Source organism: Ambystoma mexicanum, chromosome 6q, assembly GCF_040938575.1.
Source record: "Ambystoma mexicanum isolate Mex_15411 chromosome 6q, UKY_AmexF1_1, whole genome shotgun sequence".
NCBI lineage: Eukaryota > Metazoa > Chordata > Amphibia > Caudata > Ambystomatidae > Ambystoma > Ambystoma mexicanum.
Window position 1 is genome coordinate 161704850 of NC_090937.1, and position 18603 is coordinate 161723452.

The 18603-nt window shown below is 45.9% G+C and overlaps 1 protein-coding gene across 2 annotated transcripts in view; it reads left to right on the forward strand.

Annotated features, from left to right (window-relative positions):
• The window catches only part of LOC138515846 (cysteine-rich protein 1-like), a 239019-nt gene that overhangs the window by 105052 nt on the left and 115364 nt on the right, over positions 1–18603 (forward strand). For both annotated transcript variants that reach the window (XM_069630591.1, XM_069630592.1), the window contains one exon: positions 9811–9905. In XM_069630591.1, the coding sequence (XP_069486692.1) occupies positions 9811–9905 (95 nt within the window). The remainder of the gene's footprint in view (positions 1–9810; positions 9906–18603) is intronic.

The window sequence follows — 18603 nt, forward strand, 5'->3', positions numbered from 1 at the left end:
TCCCCATGATTTAGCAAATCCTGATTCCACTGTGGGGGCTAAATGCATTTCCTGTAAAAATGCTATATCCACCTGTGTCCTTTGGAAATATAGTAGCACTCTTCAGGCCTTGGAGGGATCAATTAAGGCCACAAACATTCCGCATCATGCCTAACAACCCATTAGCCATACTCCCCTCACCGCTATGACAGTCTCCTGGATCGTCACTGAGTTACATCCCATTGTGCCTAACAACAAGATCACCCAGACCTCTTAAGCAGAAAGAGAACACAAAGGAGGATAGCATATGACCATCTTTTAAGTATTGAAAGCTTGCAGTCTGAATCAACATAAACAAATAAACCATTAAAACAACCTTAAACTCCCCCTGCACACCACCCCACCACCAACCCAACCTGCCATTTACGACCCATGTCACATCACAATACCCACCCCCACTAGCAACCCCAATCTGCCTGTTACATCCCGACCCTGAGTCGCTCGTGGCTTAGCCATCCTCACCCACCACACAGAATAACTGAAACCACTGCCCTGAACCACCCGTCATGGAGTGTGGACCAACAGATAAATTAGCCCTGGGGTCTCAAGGTAATGTCATCCGAGGTCTATGTTCTGTGACTTGGCAAGGGTGGTTCTGGATTAATATGACCCTTTGCCATGGCCTGCTGTATCAAGGAAAACACTTGCATCCACAGGTGCTCAGGTGTCTGTAAAAAAGGGCTTTACCGACGTGCTCGATGCACAGCCGTGCAGGCAAGAACATGAAGTACTTGAAGCCCTTCTCCCTGAGCCTTTTCTTCACCTCGATAAACTTTCTCCAGCAAGCTTGCACTCTATTGGAGACATATGGGAAGAGACTGATTTGGTCTCTCTTGTACGTGAGGGTACCAGCTCCCTAGATCGTCTCAAAGCAAAGTCTCTGTCCTGGTAGTTTAGGAGCCGGGCAACAATGGGTCTGGGTGCAGAGCAAAGTACCAGAGGCTTCCCACCTGGTATGCAATGGGCCCTCTCAATTACAATGCAGCCGAAAAACCATCTTCGCCCAGAGCCTCTTGTAAGATCAGCTTGACCAGCGGCTCTATGGGCCATCTGTCCCTTCTGGAACCCCACTATGGGAAGGTTATTGCGATGAGATCTTGATTCTAAATCATCCTGTTTGGCAGTTGAGTTCTTGACTGCCTTTTTCAACTGGGAAGGTTGTTGCAGACTCATCTTCCACCATCGATATGTGCTGCTCTGCCCAATCGAGCCTATTGCCGTGTTCATTCAATATGATTTTCATTTTGTTTTTGAATTATTTATAATGCGCACACAACAAACTTAATCGAATCCTGGCGCAGATGGAACGTAGGCTAAATAGGCTAAATTGATGAGAGCCATCACCGGTTCCGGAAGCACCTCAAGAACTTCCTCTTTTCTTTGGCCTTCATCCCTCCCCTGCTGATCTTTTTCTCTCTTGGCACTGTGCACCTGGCCACCCACTGTCCTCCGGGCCCAGGTGCCTGCTCACCCTGCCACCCTCCTGCACTGCCTCCAGGCCACCCCTTGCAATGAGGTCTGTATCTGTACCCATACAGTCCCCCAACCCCTTTCTTTTTTCTGCACTTATCAGACATACCCTGTCTGCCGCCTTTTACCCAGCAACTGCCACTTGCTGGCTGCACTACCACAGTTTATTATTCATTATTTATTATCTTATTTATTTATTATTATTTATCTGTTTCTCCTCTGCTCTAGACCTGCTCTAAAGGTCAATACGAAGTTTTCCCTTCTTAGATTCAGTGGAAGGCTGTTCCACAGTCTTGGTCCGGCAACTGAGAAACTATGATCTCCTCTTGAGACACAGTTTTTCCTGGGAATAATAAGCAGACATTGATCTTCTGACCTTAGAGCCCAAGCCGGATGATACCGCTACAGTTTGTTCATTAAGTAAATTGGTGCCAACCCGTTGATACATTTGTACACCAAACACGCCATCTTCAATTTTATGCGGTCCTCTAATGCTACCCAATGCAAAGAACAGCAGAGCCCTGAGGTTGAGGTATTTTTAGATACACCAAATACAAATCTTACTCCTGCATTTTGTGCTTTTTGTAAGCGATGAATGTGTTTAGCTGTAGCTTTAACCAGAAGTCCATTACAATAATCTAGTTAAGAATTAACTAGAGCTCCCACAACCAGAGCACGATCAGTATCAGGTACATAGGGCAATGCTTGACGTAAAAGATAAATATTGTAAAAGACTGATTTTGCTCTGTCTGAAACCTGGCCACTGCACACCAAATCACTCTGCTAAACAATGCAGAGATTTTGAACCTTAGTGGCATATTTAAGACTAGACCCCAAGAACTGGGGTGGCGGGGGCTGCTTTTCCCCTCATGTAGGTGTTTAGGCCCAAACAGGATAACCTCAGGTTTTTTGGGTTAAGTTGCAGCCAATCTTTTACCATCCAAACCCCTATTTCCTCCAAACACTTGCCCACAATGGCAAGAGCATATTCGACATCATCAAACCTGATATACAGCTGTGTGTCATCAGCGTATGAGGAATCTGAGATGGTATTTCTCCAAAATATCCATTAGTGGGCGAAGATAGATATTAAATAGGAGAGGGGAAAGTGCTGATCCCTGTGGCACGCAACAACATGGAAGGAGGATTTCAGATAAAAATCCTCCCACCTGTACACATTGTTTGTGGCCATTAAGGAATGAGGTAAACCAGTCCAAGGCATAAGAATCTGCATTCACAATGTTTTTTATGCGATCAAGCAGAATGCTGTGGTCCACCGTATCAAAGGCTGCAGATAGGTCGAGCATTACAAGGAGGGTGAGTTTGCATATGGTCTACTTTGCAGGTGATTGCGTCCAATTTGTTATCCAGGGAATGGATGCCTGCCTGTATTTGTATCAGGATTCCTTTTATGTGCTGCAGGGCATCAGAAGAGGCCCTCAACTGGGTGTCCTCCGAATCCTCCATGTCCGAGGTAACTCGCGTAGGCTGCTTGGACTGGGAGGGGGCAGTATATGGGAGCTTGGACTGGTTCTTATCCGATTTGATAATTTTTGTTCGAGTATTAAGGCACGTGCCATGCTGAGCTGGCCCCCCTCAACTGTCCAAGGATTATCAGTTGCTGTCAACTTTTGACCTCAGTGCCCAGGGCCGTGGACCATACCTCTTTATGGTGGCCCCAAGAGCGTGGGATCCCCCCAGATAACCGGACTCTCCGTGTAGTGGGGCTATATATCCAAGTCAGCATGTGAGGGTCAACCCTGCAGGATGTTGCCGGCCACTAGCCTCACTCTGGTGATTGCAGACTCTCCTGGCACCAATGGTGCTGACTCCCCTCACCAGTACGGCTTCAGCTCAGGTATGGAGGGAGCAGAGGGGGTTGCAGTGTCCCCTCCATGACCAGATGGTAATGGGCACCTCACAAATGGTGCAAACCTAAAGAGAGACTCCCTGCCTCCCTGCTGCCCGCAGCATCAGTCCAGATCAGGGCAAAGTGCAGCCTGTGAGGGCCCCGTGTACTGGATTACAGGATTGTGCACGGTAAACCAAACAAATGCAGGGACTCACTTCCAGTGTCCCGCAGTGTTGCCACCCACATCACGGATGTGGCATGGCACAGTTCAGCCCTCGGGCACAAGTTTACCGGTCAGATTTTCAGCCGTTATCGGCAGCCAGTATGGAGGGCTTCGCTCCCAGGGACACACCCACCAAAAACCAAGCACCTGGAGCGCTTCGCCAGCCTCCAACTTCTCCAGCTGGCCGCTAGTGTTCCAGGCAGTCGGCGAAGCACCCAGGTAGAAACGAGGTTGCAAAGCCCACCAGGCAATGATGAATCAGGGGCCACTACTCCGATGCAGAACCAAGCGGACTGCCTGGCCCCGCACAGCTCCAGTCCGCCTCCAGTGGGCCAAAGCCCCTGATGCTTCCTACGGCTTCGAGACTCACCCTCGAGGGACTCCAGCTGTGCCTCCCAGCCGCAGAGCAGGTCAACGACTTCCACCAGCAGTCAGCAGTTTGGGGAGAAGCCTCACCTCCAACCCAACTGGGACCGTCTCTCCACAACAGACCTCCTGCAGTTTTAGATGATAGCATTGCGTCCCGCCACCACCACGATCACGTGCCAGGCCCCTCTGAAGCTCTGCCGACCTCCAGCTGTACAACGGTGATTAGAGGGCATGGGAACCCCTCAGACCGCCACACTGGTCCTAACTGTGGATATTGTCTGGTGTCAGCCGTCACTATTGTGGTGATGATGCAGGAGTGTTCCCGGATTTGAGGCAGGTGAGCCGGGAGCTCACTGAGAAGCAGCCATCTTGGTGCAGCCCTCGAGTTCCCCCACTCCAAATATTTTACTTGTCAATTATTTTAAACTGCCCTGTTTTTTTTCCAAGACAGTCCTGGCAGCAGCCTTAAATAAATGGCAATATGCCCTACTCAAAATAGGAGGTGCTTGTCCAGTGATATCATTTTCATTTACATTCCAGCATTAGTATGCAACTTCATGTTGATTTCTGGTACAATATATTGCACCATTGCTATGTTGTAATAGAAACTTGTGATCTTCGTCCCTCCCGCCACATGCTTTGTCTTTTCATATGGCTTGATAACAGACCAGTGTCCACCCGCCACTATGCAAAACATACTCAAAAGGAGTTCCTGTTGATTTTGATTCACACATATTAAAATGTTTTTGTAACAAGATGTTTAAAAATCCTAACTCATTATGAACAGATGACATATGTAAAGGATACAGGACAACGTTAAAAATACTTTTGATAACAAGACAATTGTGCAAAATATATATTCAATAAAGACACAACAAAGTGCACATTCATCTCTGAACCTGAATCACGCCTAAAGTGCAAATATAGTCATATACAATGATAAGAAAAATGTAAACACACAAAAAGTTCAAAAACATTAAGACCATACAATTTGTAGGACACATATATCAACAATTGGCATTTTTTCATTAATAACTAATCATCAAATCCCCCTTTGGTTCTAATCCTAGCAATAGGGTGATTAGTCTGGTTGACGTCACACTGACGTTTTAGCATATGACATCACAATGATGTTTTGGCGTGTATTTATTTTTCCATGTCTTCCTCAGGACCTATCTCAGTCACATAGTAGTATACTGCTAATATTATACAGTTAATGGTATGTTGTCCTCATTGAGAACTCATATGACTCATGCCTTGCCTCTGCTAAACATGCATACTACTCTAACCTTCTCCACACTCAAGCCCCTCACCCTCGCCATATTTTCCAAACCCTCTCTCGCCTTCTCTCCCCACCTACTCCTGACCCTTCAGCATCTTCTACCCTTTCTGCTTCTGACTTTGCAATCTACTTCTCCTCCAAGATTCTTTCTCTTTGTCAAAAAATGAACTGCTCTTCCTACTCCCCTATTCCCCCTCTATTCCCCCTTAACATGCATGTCTGACCTCTCGCCTGTCTCCCATTCTGAAGTCTCCCTCCTCCTGTCCAAAGCACATCCTACGTCTGCCCCTTCTGATCCTCTCCCCACCCTTCTTAGCCCCAAGATCTACCCTCTTCTTATTCCTTACTTAACTTCCTTCTTCAACTACTGCCTTTCCTCAGCCACCTTCCCCTCTGCATTTAAGCATGCCGCCATCATCCCTATCCTGAAGAATCCTTCTACTGATCCCCTTCTTACCTCCAATTTCCGTCCAATCTCTCTTGTCCCATTCCTCTCTAAACTACTTGAATGCCTTGCTTACTCTCAGCTTTCAGCCTTTGTCACTAATCTCTCTCTCTACCCCCCTCTCAATCTGGCTTCAGACCTTAACACTCTCCCAAAACTGCCCTCACTTATATCCTTAACTCCCTTCTTTCCGCTCGATACTCTAAGCAATCCTCTGTCCTCATCCTCCTTGACCTATCTGCTGCTTTCGATACTGTTGATCACCCCCTAATTCTCAATACTCTGTCTTCCTTTGGTTTCAAAGGCTCTGTTCTTAACTGGCTCTCCTCCTACCTCTCCTCCCGCTCATTCGCTGTCTCCTGGGGTGGCCGTTCCTCGCCTACCCTCCCCTTGGAATACGGTGTACCCCAAGGTTTGGTTCTTGGTCCTTTCCTATTCTCTCTCTACACCTCTCTCCTTGCCCCTGTTATCTCTTCATTCGGTATCGCTCACCATTTCTATGCTGATGACACCCAATTCTGCCTCTCTTTCTCTTCCTTCTCTTCTGATCTCCACCTTAAACTCTCTTCCTGTCTTACTGCCATTAAAACCTGGATGTCATCCCGTTTTCTTTCTCTTAACACTGATAAGACTGAAGTCCTGTTATTTCCCTCCAATACTCTTCCCCCTCCTTCTCCTCCACCTTTCATTCACTTTCCGCCCTCCAATCTTCCTATCTCTGCCCACGCTCGCAATCTAGGCATTCACTTTGACTCTTCCCTTTTCTTTGCCCACCATATTTCTCTTACCTCTCGCGCCTGTCGCTACCACCTCTTCAATTTTCGCAAGGTCCGCTCCTCTCTCACATTCCATGCAACAAAACTTCTAATCTCCTTCCTTATCTTCTCTTGCCTCTTCTACTGCTCCTCCCTATATTTTGGACTACCGGCTTCTCATCTTGCTCCTCTCAAATCTATATACCACTCAGCTATCCGTACCCTCTGTCTCCTTGCCCCGCATGACTCCATTTCCGCTCTCCTCTCTTGGCTGGCTTCCCTTTCACTCCCAACTTAAATTTAATTTCCTCTGTCTAGTCTTTAAATCTCTCCATGACCTGGCTTCCCCTTATCTTTCCTCTCTCCTCTCTTTCTATAATCCCTCCCGCCCCCTCCGTTCAGCCAACCACTTCCTTCTCACTGTTCCCCCTTCCCCATGTGCCTCCTCCCGTTTCTGCTCCTTTCAGCTCCTAGCCCCCCTTCACTGAAACTCCTTACCTCTCTCGATCCGCTCCACACCTACCTTTTCCTCCTTTCGCACTTCCCCGAAATCTCTTCTTCTCCATTCCCCGCCTTGACACCTTCCCCTCCTCTCATCCTCTCACCTTCCCTCGACTCCCCCCTATGATCCTCTCCTCCCTTCCCTTTACCCCTATCCTCCCTCACGTCACCCTCATATCCCTTCGTCCCCCAACCCCCTTCCCCTCCTCTCGTCTCCCCTCCCCCCTCACTGATGAATTGCTCTGCTTACCGTTTTTATTGGTTTGATTCATTGTAAATTGCTTCTCGGTTATAATGTTCTATGTATTCTGTTGTTATAATGTAAAGCGCTTTGGATGAAGCGCTATATAAATAATAAATACAATAAAATACAATACAATTTTTAATGCTACCAGGTAGGCAACTTTGATGCTGGAAATGCATTAGAGGGACAGGGCCTCCATATACTTGTCCTTGCTTTATCATGCATGTTCAGTCTTGTTTTCTGTGCAGGAGTTCATGTAGCACTCCTGGCGGTGCGGTTCTTCCTCTTCCCACAGAGCAGGGAATGGGCTGGTGGCAGCTCCATGCTCAATTTGACAGGTGCTCTGAGTATCCTCCATTTTGGGATACCCAGCCCTGCCATTTGGAATCAGTTGATTCTTGATAGGAAACAAGATGGCCCCTGTGGCATCCTGCTTTCTATCGCCTGTTACTGTATTTTCCCAAAGTCCCGGGAAGCCCTGACCCTGTCCATTCCCCCTGACTGGCTGTTGGGTGGAAGTTCCATATATGGTATTTTGGGGAAGTCCAGGCCAGACCGGCTGGAGCCTTCCCAAAGACTGTGTGTTGTGGGTACGCCTGTGAGGTGGGACCTGGGTGAATGGAGTGTGTGACGAATATGCATTTCATGTTATGGGTGTCTAGTATCTAGTGTTTGACACAATGACTGAGACAGCCCTGCCTGAAACTGGTATGAATGCAGTGTGGAGTGCTGAATGGCAGAGTGCTTGTCCGAATACACATTCTGTGTTGTGAGTGTCTGGATGGAGAAGAATGTCCGGAATGCACTGTGAGCCTGATTGGATGCCTGACTGCCTGAATGCACTTCTGAATGATTGGTTGCCTGAGTGTGACCCAGCAGAGTGAATGGGAGATCAACAGTATATCTGGTGGCCTCTCACTGATGGAAATCGTTCAGAAGCTGAAGTCGAAACTTAAATTTGATCTCAAAGCCGAGCCCGAAGAAGAAGGTTTACTGCTGTTACCTTCACCACAATCTGAAAGCTGTACTGTTGCCGAGATACGGAAACAAGAGAGGACCTGGCTAGGAGACCTCTTCCCGAGCTATGAGGGACCATCGTGCACCAGCTGACCTTTGCCAAGGCCCCCTGGAAGTCAATCCTCAAAATACTGCTGACTGGAGACGGGGACCGCCGCAGAATCACAAAGCGAAGCACTCGGACACTGAATCCGTTACTGTCGACAACGAACCTCATCGACCGGAGCCGCAATGCACCATTGCCTAAGACATTTGAAACAAGGACTCCCTCGCTAATCTCCGATGACCACTTTGTCCCACCTGAGAAAGTCAACACCTCCGACGATCGAGAAGAATCTGCCGGTGGGTTTCCCACCACCCGAAGACCACAGAGACGCTGACGACCCGACACCCTTGCCGGGCCAAAGTTCTTCTTTGACTCTTTGCAGCAACAGATTCTCGTCGTCAAGGTGCAACGCACGCCTCAGCTTGCAGGACGTTTTCGACTGATCATCAACGAGCACCGCAAGAACGGAAGCTGCTGCTACAACAACAGTGTTCCCCCTTTTTCTTCACTGAATCCCAACGACCAGTGGCTCCTGCCTTAAATGGAGTGCACTCAAGAAGAGCCCGTCGACGACTCATCGAAGAACTCTACGTAGCCAGGTACTTTGGGGTTGTGGAACATTTTTAGAAGGACTCGAGACTATATTGAGTATAATTGGACTGGGCTGTTCCTCCCCAAGAATATCTCTTGCTATTGTGTCCACCAGATGATTTGGGTGCCATTTTCTGAGAAGCCTTAAATACAACAAGGGGACAATCAATGTGGACACTTTTGTGCACTATGGTCTCCGCCTTGCATTCTGTATTGCTTGCACAAAGTGTGTACAACGATGTGCGTTAAAGCTGGAAGAGTCAGGTATGTGTATATATTTTTTCAATTCGGATTCCAAGGAAATATTAATACCTCCCATTATGTATGCTTGTGGAAGGCATTTACAATGGATTCCTATGGAATGTTCCTTTTTTTTAGCAGATGTTAAAAACAAGCGGATTGCATGGAAATCCTATACACTAATGCCAGTAGGTAAATGTGTTGCTGGTGATATTTCATGTTTTTTGGCGGGCAGAGTGGATGAGGCAGGTGGAAACAGTAATTCCATTCAGTACCATTGCACTGCAAAAAAACGAAAATACCGTAGAGTCTTAAGGTGGTTGCAAAAGCAGTGTACTACACCTTGGCAAATAATGCATGCAATTAATATTTTTTTTAGAAAATGACCGTGAATCTGTAGTCGTGGCAGCTTGAAAGACATCTGCTTAAGGAAACATTGTTTTTTGTGAAGCGTTGCTGGCAGGTTTTTTTTTACACCAGTTTTAACACTCTGTGGGCTTACAAAATTACCCCGTATTGTCATCTTGCTTTGTTTTCAAATGTTTTTCATTCGAACGCAGATTGATCATTCGCATTTTTCCACTTAAACAAAATAAGTTTACTATGCTAAAGATTGTCTGTTCACATTGATAGCACATAATGTTTATTTATCCCAAACAATGAACGTATCCCAAACGTTATATTGACAGGACACCGCGTGCAGTATGTAACCTCTTTCTTTTTGCTTTTATCGCAGCGGAAAGAAAGCGGTCCCTTGGCAAAGATTACCACCCCCTCTGTCTGAAGTGCAATCACTGCAAGCGGCAGCTCAGTCCAAGCCAACATGCAGAGGTAGGTCTTTAATCGGCATTCCACCCAGTGTATGACAGACCAATACCGTGACATCAGCCATGTTCCCCTGCGGAAGATGAGTAAACTCAATACACAGGAGTAAGAGACAAAGATGGCTGACATACAAAGGCATTGCTTACATAGTTATTCATGGCATTTCATTAAATGCAAATGACCTTCTGGGCTGCATTGGTGAATTTGACGGTAATTGGGCAAGTGTGTTCCTGTTGTTAACGTCACATTGATGTGTTCACACAAGTGGATTGTACAGTAAAGTTTAGCATCGCTGGACTAGGAGAACTGACTGGTGTGGTTTATTGCTGCAAATTTGTACACGTAGATCACCAAAGTAAAATCATATCATTCGGGTGGTGACATTAACTCCTTGGCACTCGATCGCTGTTTGGTAAATCTGTGTGATCGGTTTGGTGGTGGTGGAAACTGACACAGCGACTTGTTCCCAAAGAGTGCATGTCAAATCCCATAAACCAAAAAAAAACGAAGCACAACTGTTCTGTATATTTGTTTTCATTATCACTAGAGTAATGCTTTTTGCCTCTGGGGGGCAGGGGGATTCGGGTGTGTGTGTGTGTGTGTGTGTTTGTGTTGGGGCAGGATTGAAAGAATATCATTTGTTTATTTTCATACTTTTCTTTTGAAAAGGGACCTTTTAGAGTTGAATGGTGAGTGCCTGTTTTCTGGGCTCATTCAAGCCTTCCATGTTATGACCCCTGATATGGCCTTCAGCCAATTATGGCTGCTTGAGAGAAATATGTTTTCATGTTGTTTTTTGCTTACATTGACAGTGTTCATTCACTAACAATGTCCACCTAATAATGGACTTTGGTTTTAGTATGATTGTGCATGGTCATAGTAGCCAGAGCTAGATATTAGATCATAGAAGCAAGGCGATTGCAGCTGCCTTGTACATTTCTGGTTCGGTTATACAGAGATAAAGAGTATAGTTTTGATGCATTTCCATATGCTATGGTAGGGGCCTGAGTCATTTGGCTCTATAGATGTTTTGGATTGCAACTCTCATCAGCCGAAGCCAGCAAAATCCAGGGTGACAGATCATGGAAATGATAATCTGAAATATCTGGGGAGATGCAGGTTGCACGCCCTAATCAAGAGAAACCTAGATTCATAAAATAAAAAAATAGGAGCTCTAATTCATATATTCTGCATGAAAGGGCTACTAATCTGACTCACTTTCATAGAATAATCTGTGAATTAAAAAGTTGTTGTCAGAGATTTTATATCAAGGTGGATCTGCTGGCCCCTATGGGCAAATGACTGAATCACTGAGATCTATATATAGCCACTTATTCAGAATGCCTGCTGTGATTGTCCAGTGACACACCAGCAGCTCTTATGTAACTTAGTTACATGCAGAAGAATCATGCGCACACAGCATGCTGGACAACCGTGACCTACCAGCAACAGGCCTTATCTTCTTCTGCTTTCTTCTTTGGGAGGTTGCGAGGTACGGCATGCCCCTTGCATTCGCCACCTTCTCCCACAACAATTGCATTAATCTGCACAAGTAAGTGACTTTCTAGGAAAGGAAACCAGTAGGGAAGAAACCTCTTGAGATGACATCCTTTTCTGGCAAGGTTTAGCAGGGAAGCGTTTGAAGGAATTCCCAGCCGTGCCGATGGATTTGAGCCCGAGGAGGAGGACTCCAGCTCAAAGGATTGAACAGGAGCTTCTTTGCAGTCAAGAAGATATTGCCGGCCAGAAGGAACATGCAAGTGGGAGAGACCAGGGAACAAAGCACTGCATAGGAAAAGTGTGTCTAACGTCAAAAGGAGGTGTGTTGCTAAGGAAGCAGAGCATTAAGGAAGTGGGAGGCAGAAAGAATGCACAGCATCAGATCTGGGAGAGTAGTGGAGCGGTCCTGCAACATCCAAACTGAATTGTTCCGAAAACGCTGGTCCGATTCTCATACGCACCATCATGGCACCACAAGCAACTTCCTGATGGAAAGAGGACCAGTCCTCAAACGCGATGCCATCTTGTAGTGGTGTGTGTCCATGATGTTTGCTTCGTTTGTGCCATACGCTGTACCGATGTATTACACAATCATGTACTATCCTTTAAACACTTATAGGCTTTGGAAACGTAATTGATATTTTACAATTGTCAGCTGGCACCCCTTATCCTACTAGCAATACAGCTATCAATCTGATATGCTCTAAATGACTGCTAAGCCGAAAACAATGCTTAACCATAAGTGGTTTAATTTAAACATGTACTCTTGAGGTAAAAAAAACATTGGCTGTTGGTTTTTTCTGTTGCAGCTGGTCATATCAGCCTGAAGACTGGATGTATGATACATATATTACTACATCAGTGTATCCTTACAGATGTAGTGATCGGATGTGCGGCTAGGCAAGACTGTTGAAGCCCTGTCTTTTTGGATTTGTATTGATAAAATGATGCAGGTAATTCCATCTCTGAAAGGGTAATCTGCTGATCAGATTCCACCTTCATAAACTCCATGCCAAATGAATAGTGTGTAACTGTGCCCTACTGCTTCAGTATCCTGACCTGCAGTGCCTGCTCTACCAGTGCCCAAATCAGATTCAGAGGTTGCAGGTGCCCTCTTGACAGCTGCAGTGACATCCAAGTCTCCAAAAGCACAGGGGCTTCATTTAAGGTATTCACCTCTGTTAACATTTTTTTTTAAAAAACGTAACGATTAGGATGTTGTCCTGGTGGCAGGTTAAACTGTAAATATAGCCATACCTGAGTTTAGGGTATAGTATCCAGCATCTCACACAGTTATCCAAGTCACATCAAATTGATCTCACATATGTTATGGTAGGTTATCTTATGTTGATTTATAACACACACTGCTGTCATTTCCATAGACTCCAGTGGCTGTGTGTCAGCCCTGCAGGCCCACTCTAGGAAGAGTTATGTATATTCTCCCTTTACAGACTGGACGCTGCCCTATTGGAAGGAATGTAGACTGGGGGATTGCCTCTCTTTGCTCTTGGTAGATAACACCCTTTCCCAGGGACGGCCACTCCATAGGAATCTGGCTTGAGAACCAAAAGACATACCTATTCACAAAAGTCCCAACACCAGGGTGCTGCACATCTAAAGGCCTTTGATCATATTGAGAATGGAATGGGTGGGGTTAGTTTAGACATGGAACGCTCAGTACAGTTGGAGGATTCCACCATCTTGTGTCTATCTCTGCCTCTCCTTCCTGTCCCTGTCCCCTCCACTTCCTCTTGCACAACACACTTTGAGTGTGATATCAGAAAGTCAAGGGCCACATCTTCCAAGAAAAGGGATTGGATCCCTAAAGTAGGCTAGCGTAAGTCCAATCACCTGTGGACTTTTACCTTTAAAAGAAGGGGTCTATGAGAAACCTGAGTGTATCCTCCCTCCTATTCCCTCTGGATCATATACTCAGGTGGCCAGAGAAAGGCTATAGATCCTGACCTTGGGGTTGGAGAAGCAAGGGAAGATCAACTGGGTGGAGGTTCATTGGGGATTAGAGTTGGGTACCCAACGGCGAGACATGATATCCCCCTTTCCCTATTGAAAACCAAACTAACCATCCACCGGCTTTTATAGGCTACTATAACACATCTCCTCTCATTTTCCCCCATTCTACCTATGACAGTACTGGGATAAGGAAGAGGCGACTAGGAGGAATGAACACTAGTAACTTGTTTCACCACTCTAGTACTGGGATGAGGAAGATGCCTGTAGAGTACTGTGAAGGTCTGGAATGTCCCTCTGACTACAGTCAGGCAAGTCCAATTGAGAGCTCACGCCTCGCACCTGTGAAGTGGTTGCAGGTGTATAAAAGGAATGGAAACGAGAAGCAGGGGAATGAACAACAGGGAGGCATGTGTGGTAGAGACCAGCAGGGTACCCTGTGTGTGAGGAGGCCGCCATGGTGGGACCTGAGAGGACGCCAGGACACCAGCAGACATCCCAGAAGACCTGTGGAGCCCAGGGCGAGTTGAGTTGCGAGATTTCCACAGATGTGGGAGCCTCCATGGTCAGGAGAAAGCAGCTTGAGCTGCTGACGAAGGAGAAAGAAAAAAGAACACAACCAGCCTCAGTGGAAGGGAAGTGGAGTTGCTGGCATTTGAAGAGAAGCACCCGAAGTGCAAGCGGGGCTCACAGCGACATGCTAGGGAGCCGGTGAAGCTGAAGCGAAGTGACGTAGCCTTCGGAGAGGAGCGTCGAAGACTGGTGAGTGCCGGGGAATGTCACACAAAGCAGGTCACTCCTAGGGGCAATGTTTAAGTAAAAGAAGTGCTGTATGAAGCAATAGTAGAATACCGAATGAAATGACGCGTACAGATTGAAATAAACCTGAAGCCACCGGCTGAAAAAGAATTAAGCAGCAAAGTTAAATGACACATATTGAATACCGAACTGAATGAGAACTTTGTGGGCAAAGCTACGAAGAGATGAATGTTAAAAGTGAAAATGTCCATTCGTAAGCAACAGATGAAATAAGAGCGCGAGTGGGAAAGAGCATGACAGAAAGTTGGGGAATCAATAGGACCTCCACAAAGTGAACTTAATGAATGAATACAGCGAAGCAAGTCCATAGACTGATATAGAGTGTGTGACACACTGCGGCAAAGCCAAGAGGCTAACCAGGAGAAGCCAGGAAAGTGTAACCCTGCACATAAAGCCAAGAGGCCAACAAAGAGAAACCAAGTGAATGTGAATCGGTACACAGGGGCAGATACAGAAGAACCTGTGTGGGCTGAATATCCTAGGACTCCTGATTGCACAACCTTTGATGGGTGCACCATGTGGTCTGACAACTGCGCCTAGAACAGGGATCCCTCAATGGTTAAAGTAAAAGACATTGTGAAACAAGCCAAGAAGAAGCACTATAAGTGAACTGCTGATACAAGTCAGAAGGAGTATCAAGTTGACCTGGAATTGTGTTAAACATTGAAAGACTGAAATCAAGTATGTATGTATGTATGTTTGAATTTGAATTTGTTAAGCACAAAAACCAAGGCCGGAGGCATCTGGGTGCTAGCAGAGAACTGGGAAAAATAGCTGAGTCAAGCCCTAAACAAAAAGGTCTTCAGCGTTTTTCGGAAACAAAGGTGATCCAGATCCTCATGCAAGGTCTGTGGGAGAGAATTCCACAGCATTGGTGAGAGGATGGAGAAGGAATTTCCCCCAGACTTTGTCTTGCAGAACCGTGGATCCACTAAGAGTTTTTTACAAACTTAACATAACCTGTGTGTTGGTACACACACATTAAATTTTAACTGAAGGAAAGCAGGACCTGCAGAGTGAACTGCGCAGTGAACGATGCATAGAACCTTGAAAACGATCTGACCGGAAGCCATTGAAGCTCTGTAAGAAGCATGGCCAAATTAGCAAATTTGGGCACATCGAGGGCTACTCCCCCTGGATCTTCTTATCAGGTGGCCATGGAAAGGCCATCCCTTTTGGATCCTGACCCTGCGGTTGGAGAAGCGAGGGAGGATTACCTGGGTGGAGGGTCCTTGGGGATCGGGATTGGGGTATCCACAGGCGAGACATGGTATCATGGTAACTTCTCCCTTCATTTTCCCTCATTCTACCTATGACAGTATTGGGACAAGGAAGAGGTGACTTGGAGCAATGAACACTAGTAACTCCTTTAACCACTCTAGTACTGGGATGAGGAAGATGCCTGCAGAGTACTGTGAAGATCAGGCATGTCCCTCTAACTACAGTCAGGTAAGTCCCTCTAACTACAGTCAGGCAAGTCCAATTGAGAGCTCACCCCTGCAACCTGTCAAGTGGTTGCAGGTGTATAAAAGGAGAGGAAAAGAGCAGCAGGGGGATGACCAACAGGGAGGCCTTTGGGGTAGAGACCAGCAGGGGACCCTGTGCACGAGGCAGCATCCATGGTTGGACCAGCGAGGAAGCCAGGATGCCTGCAGATGACCCAGAAGGCCTGTTGAGCCCAGGGCAAGCTGGCCCACTAGATTTCCACAGCTGTGGGAGCCTCTGTGGTCGGGAGAAAGCTGCTGGATAGTAGGATGAAGGAGAAATAAGAAAGGACACCTACAGCTTTCACAGAAGGGAAGCGGAGTTGCCGGCATATGCAGAGAAGCACCCAAAGTGTGATCGGGACTAGCATGGACCAGCAAGCCACCGGCAAAGCTGAAGTGAAGCAACGTGACAGCTAGAGAGCAACTCTGAGTACCGGTAAGTGCTGGGAAATGTCACTTGAAGCCACGGTCCTCCAAAGAGCTATGTATGAGTAAACAAAGTGCTGTATGAAGCAAAGTAGAATGTCGAATGAAATGACATGCACAGATTTAAATAAACCTGAAGACACATGCTGAATAAGAATTAAGCAGCAAATTTAAAACACGCATATTGAATACCAAACTGAATGAAAACTTTGTGGGCAAAGCTACAAAGTGATGTTAAATCACGCATCTTTAATAGCGAACTAAAAATTAGAACTTGGTGGCCAACGCTACGAAGTGATGAACGTTAAAAGTTAAAATGCACAGTTGAAAGCAACAGATTAAATAAGAGTGCAAGTGTGAAAGCCTGACAGAAAGGTGGGGAATCAATAAGACCACCACAAAGTGAACTCTATGAATTAATACAGTGCAGCAAGGCCAAAGACTGGCATAGGGTGTGTGATACATTGTGGCAAAGCCAAGAGGCTAAGCAGAAGAAGCCAGGAGAGCATAACACTGTACACAAAGCCATGAGGCCAACAAAGAGAAACCAAATTAATGTGAATCGGTACACCTGTGTGGGCTGAAGAGCCAAGGACTGATGGTTGCATGACCTGTGATGGCTGGACGGTGTGGTCTGACAACTGTGGCTAGACCAGGGAACCCTCAATGGTGAAAGTTAAAGACATTGTGAAACAAGCCAAGAAGAAGCACTGTAAGTGAACTGTGGATACAAGTCAGAATGAGTGTCAAGTTGACCTGGAATTGTGTTGAACATTGAAAGACTGAAACCGAGTATAAGCTGTTACATTGATGTCTTGGGGAATTAAACCACGAGGCTTGATGAACTTCAATGCTGTCTTGAGGACATATCCCTCAAGCCCAATTTCTGTGGAACTGTGTTGTCTTGAAATTGGGGAAGGGAACCCTGAGGATTGTGAGGAACTGTGTTGCCTTGAACTTTGGGAAGGGAACCACAAAGATTTGTGAAACTGCTTGAACTTGGGAAAGGTAATCTCGAGACCTTTGTGGAACTTTCTTGAACTTGGGGAAGGGTAGCTGAAAAGGAAGCTAACAGCTGGAGCGAAGCTCAGAACTTTGTTTTGATCACAACATCTTTGATTGTTGACATCCCTACACATTGTTTAGCTTTTGTTGTGAGAGCAAGGGTAGGTTTTGGACACAGACAAACTTTTAAGTTGAACTTTCTGACTCAGACTTTCCTTAGATTAGTTCAGATAGGGAAATCCCACCTTAGCACAGGGCAAGTTAGGCTCTCAACCATCATTTTCTTTTGAATTTTGAATCTTTTTTCTATGTCTTGACTCATGATCCATTTACGGGTCTCACACTACTTATTTGAATCATCTTTTGGAATCCAACTCTTGAAGAAACATTTGTTTGGGCCCTGCTGGGAGAGCTGTCCTTTCCAGAGTCCTCCAGTTGGGCAGTGAAGACAGGTGTTCCAAGGCCGAGGAGATCTCTGTCCCTAACGATACCTAAGGAACATTGAGGTGAACATGCTGCTGGAACAAAACCTGCCATTTTGCCAACCATGGCAGTACCATGGACCCTAGCGTGTTGAAGGACCCCTACAGTTGGGTGACATTATCCTGAATATTTGGGAAAGAAAAGGACTCATCTTGTCCCTGTGCCCCTGGATTGGGACTCACAGTAGTACATTGAAGCCAAGATAGCCAGGGGCCTAGTGTTTTTTGGCCATTAACTGCTTTGAGCAGTGGTTCAAAAACCGATGGATATATTTGATCCACCAGAACACTATGGTGCTGCCTTTTGCACCTTCCCAGTCTTCAAATTGCTTGCACAATCCCGAGAAGTCTACTTTGGCCTCAGTACCACCAATAACTACTAATAGGGACTATTCACTGCTAACTGCTCCCCTTGGTCCATTTGTGGGTCTTGGAGACTGGTTAGGTCACTTTTATCCCTTGTTCACCCAAGAACATATCAGTTTAAAAACATTGTGGTTATTGCTTGCCTTTCACCCCATCTTCATTACTCGGAGTGCTGCATCTTTCTATCTTTGCTTATTCTGTGTTTTTTCCACAGGGATGAGTTTTATATAGTGTTTTTCTGTTTAGTTAATATTGTACACGGTGTGTTTAATTTAAGTATATATATATATATATATATATGTATATATATATATATATATATATATATGTTATAGAACCTTGATTGGGCATTCCTTTATACTTCAATGTTTGGCCTGCTACTGAGCCACATTCACACCCTCTTGAGAGTATAACCTACCCTCGGCCCACATTACCACAAAAGGTGAAGCAGATATATCTGTTAACTGTGCATGTTTTACCTTTATGAGTTTGTTGACTCTTGGCGTGTAGAGGTGTGAGGACTAAGTTTGCGCTTTCGCCTCTCCTCATCCTTGTACTCCTGCAGGGCAGAAGTCAATTTGCCAAAGTATGCAAAATACTTAATTGATAGCCAATTACTCTCCTTATAATGTGCAAAACTTGACTGTTTCT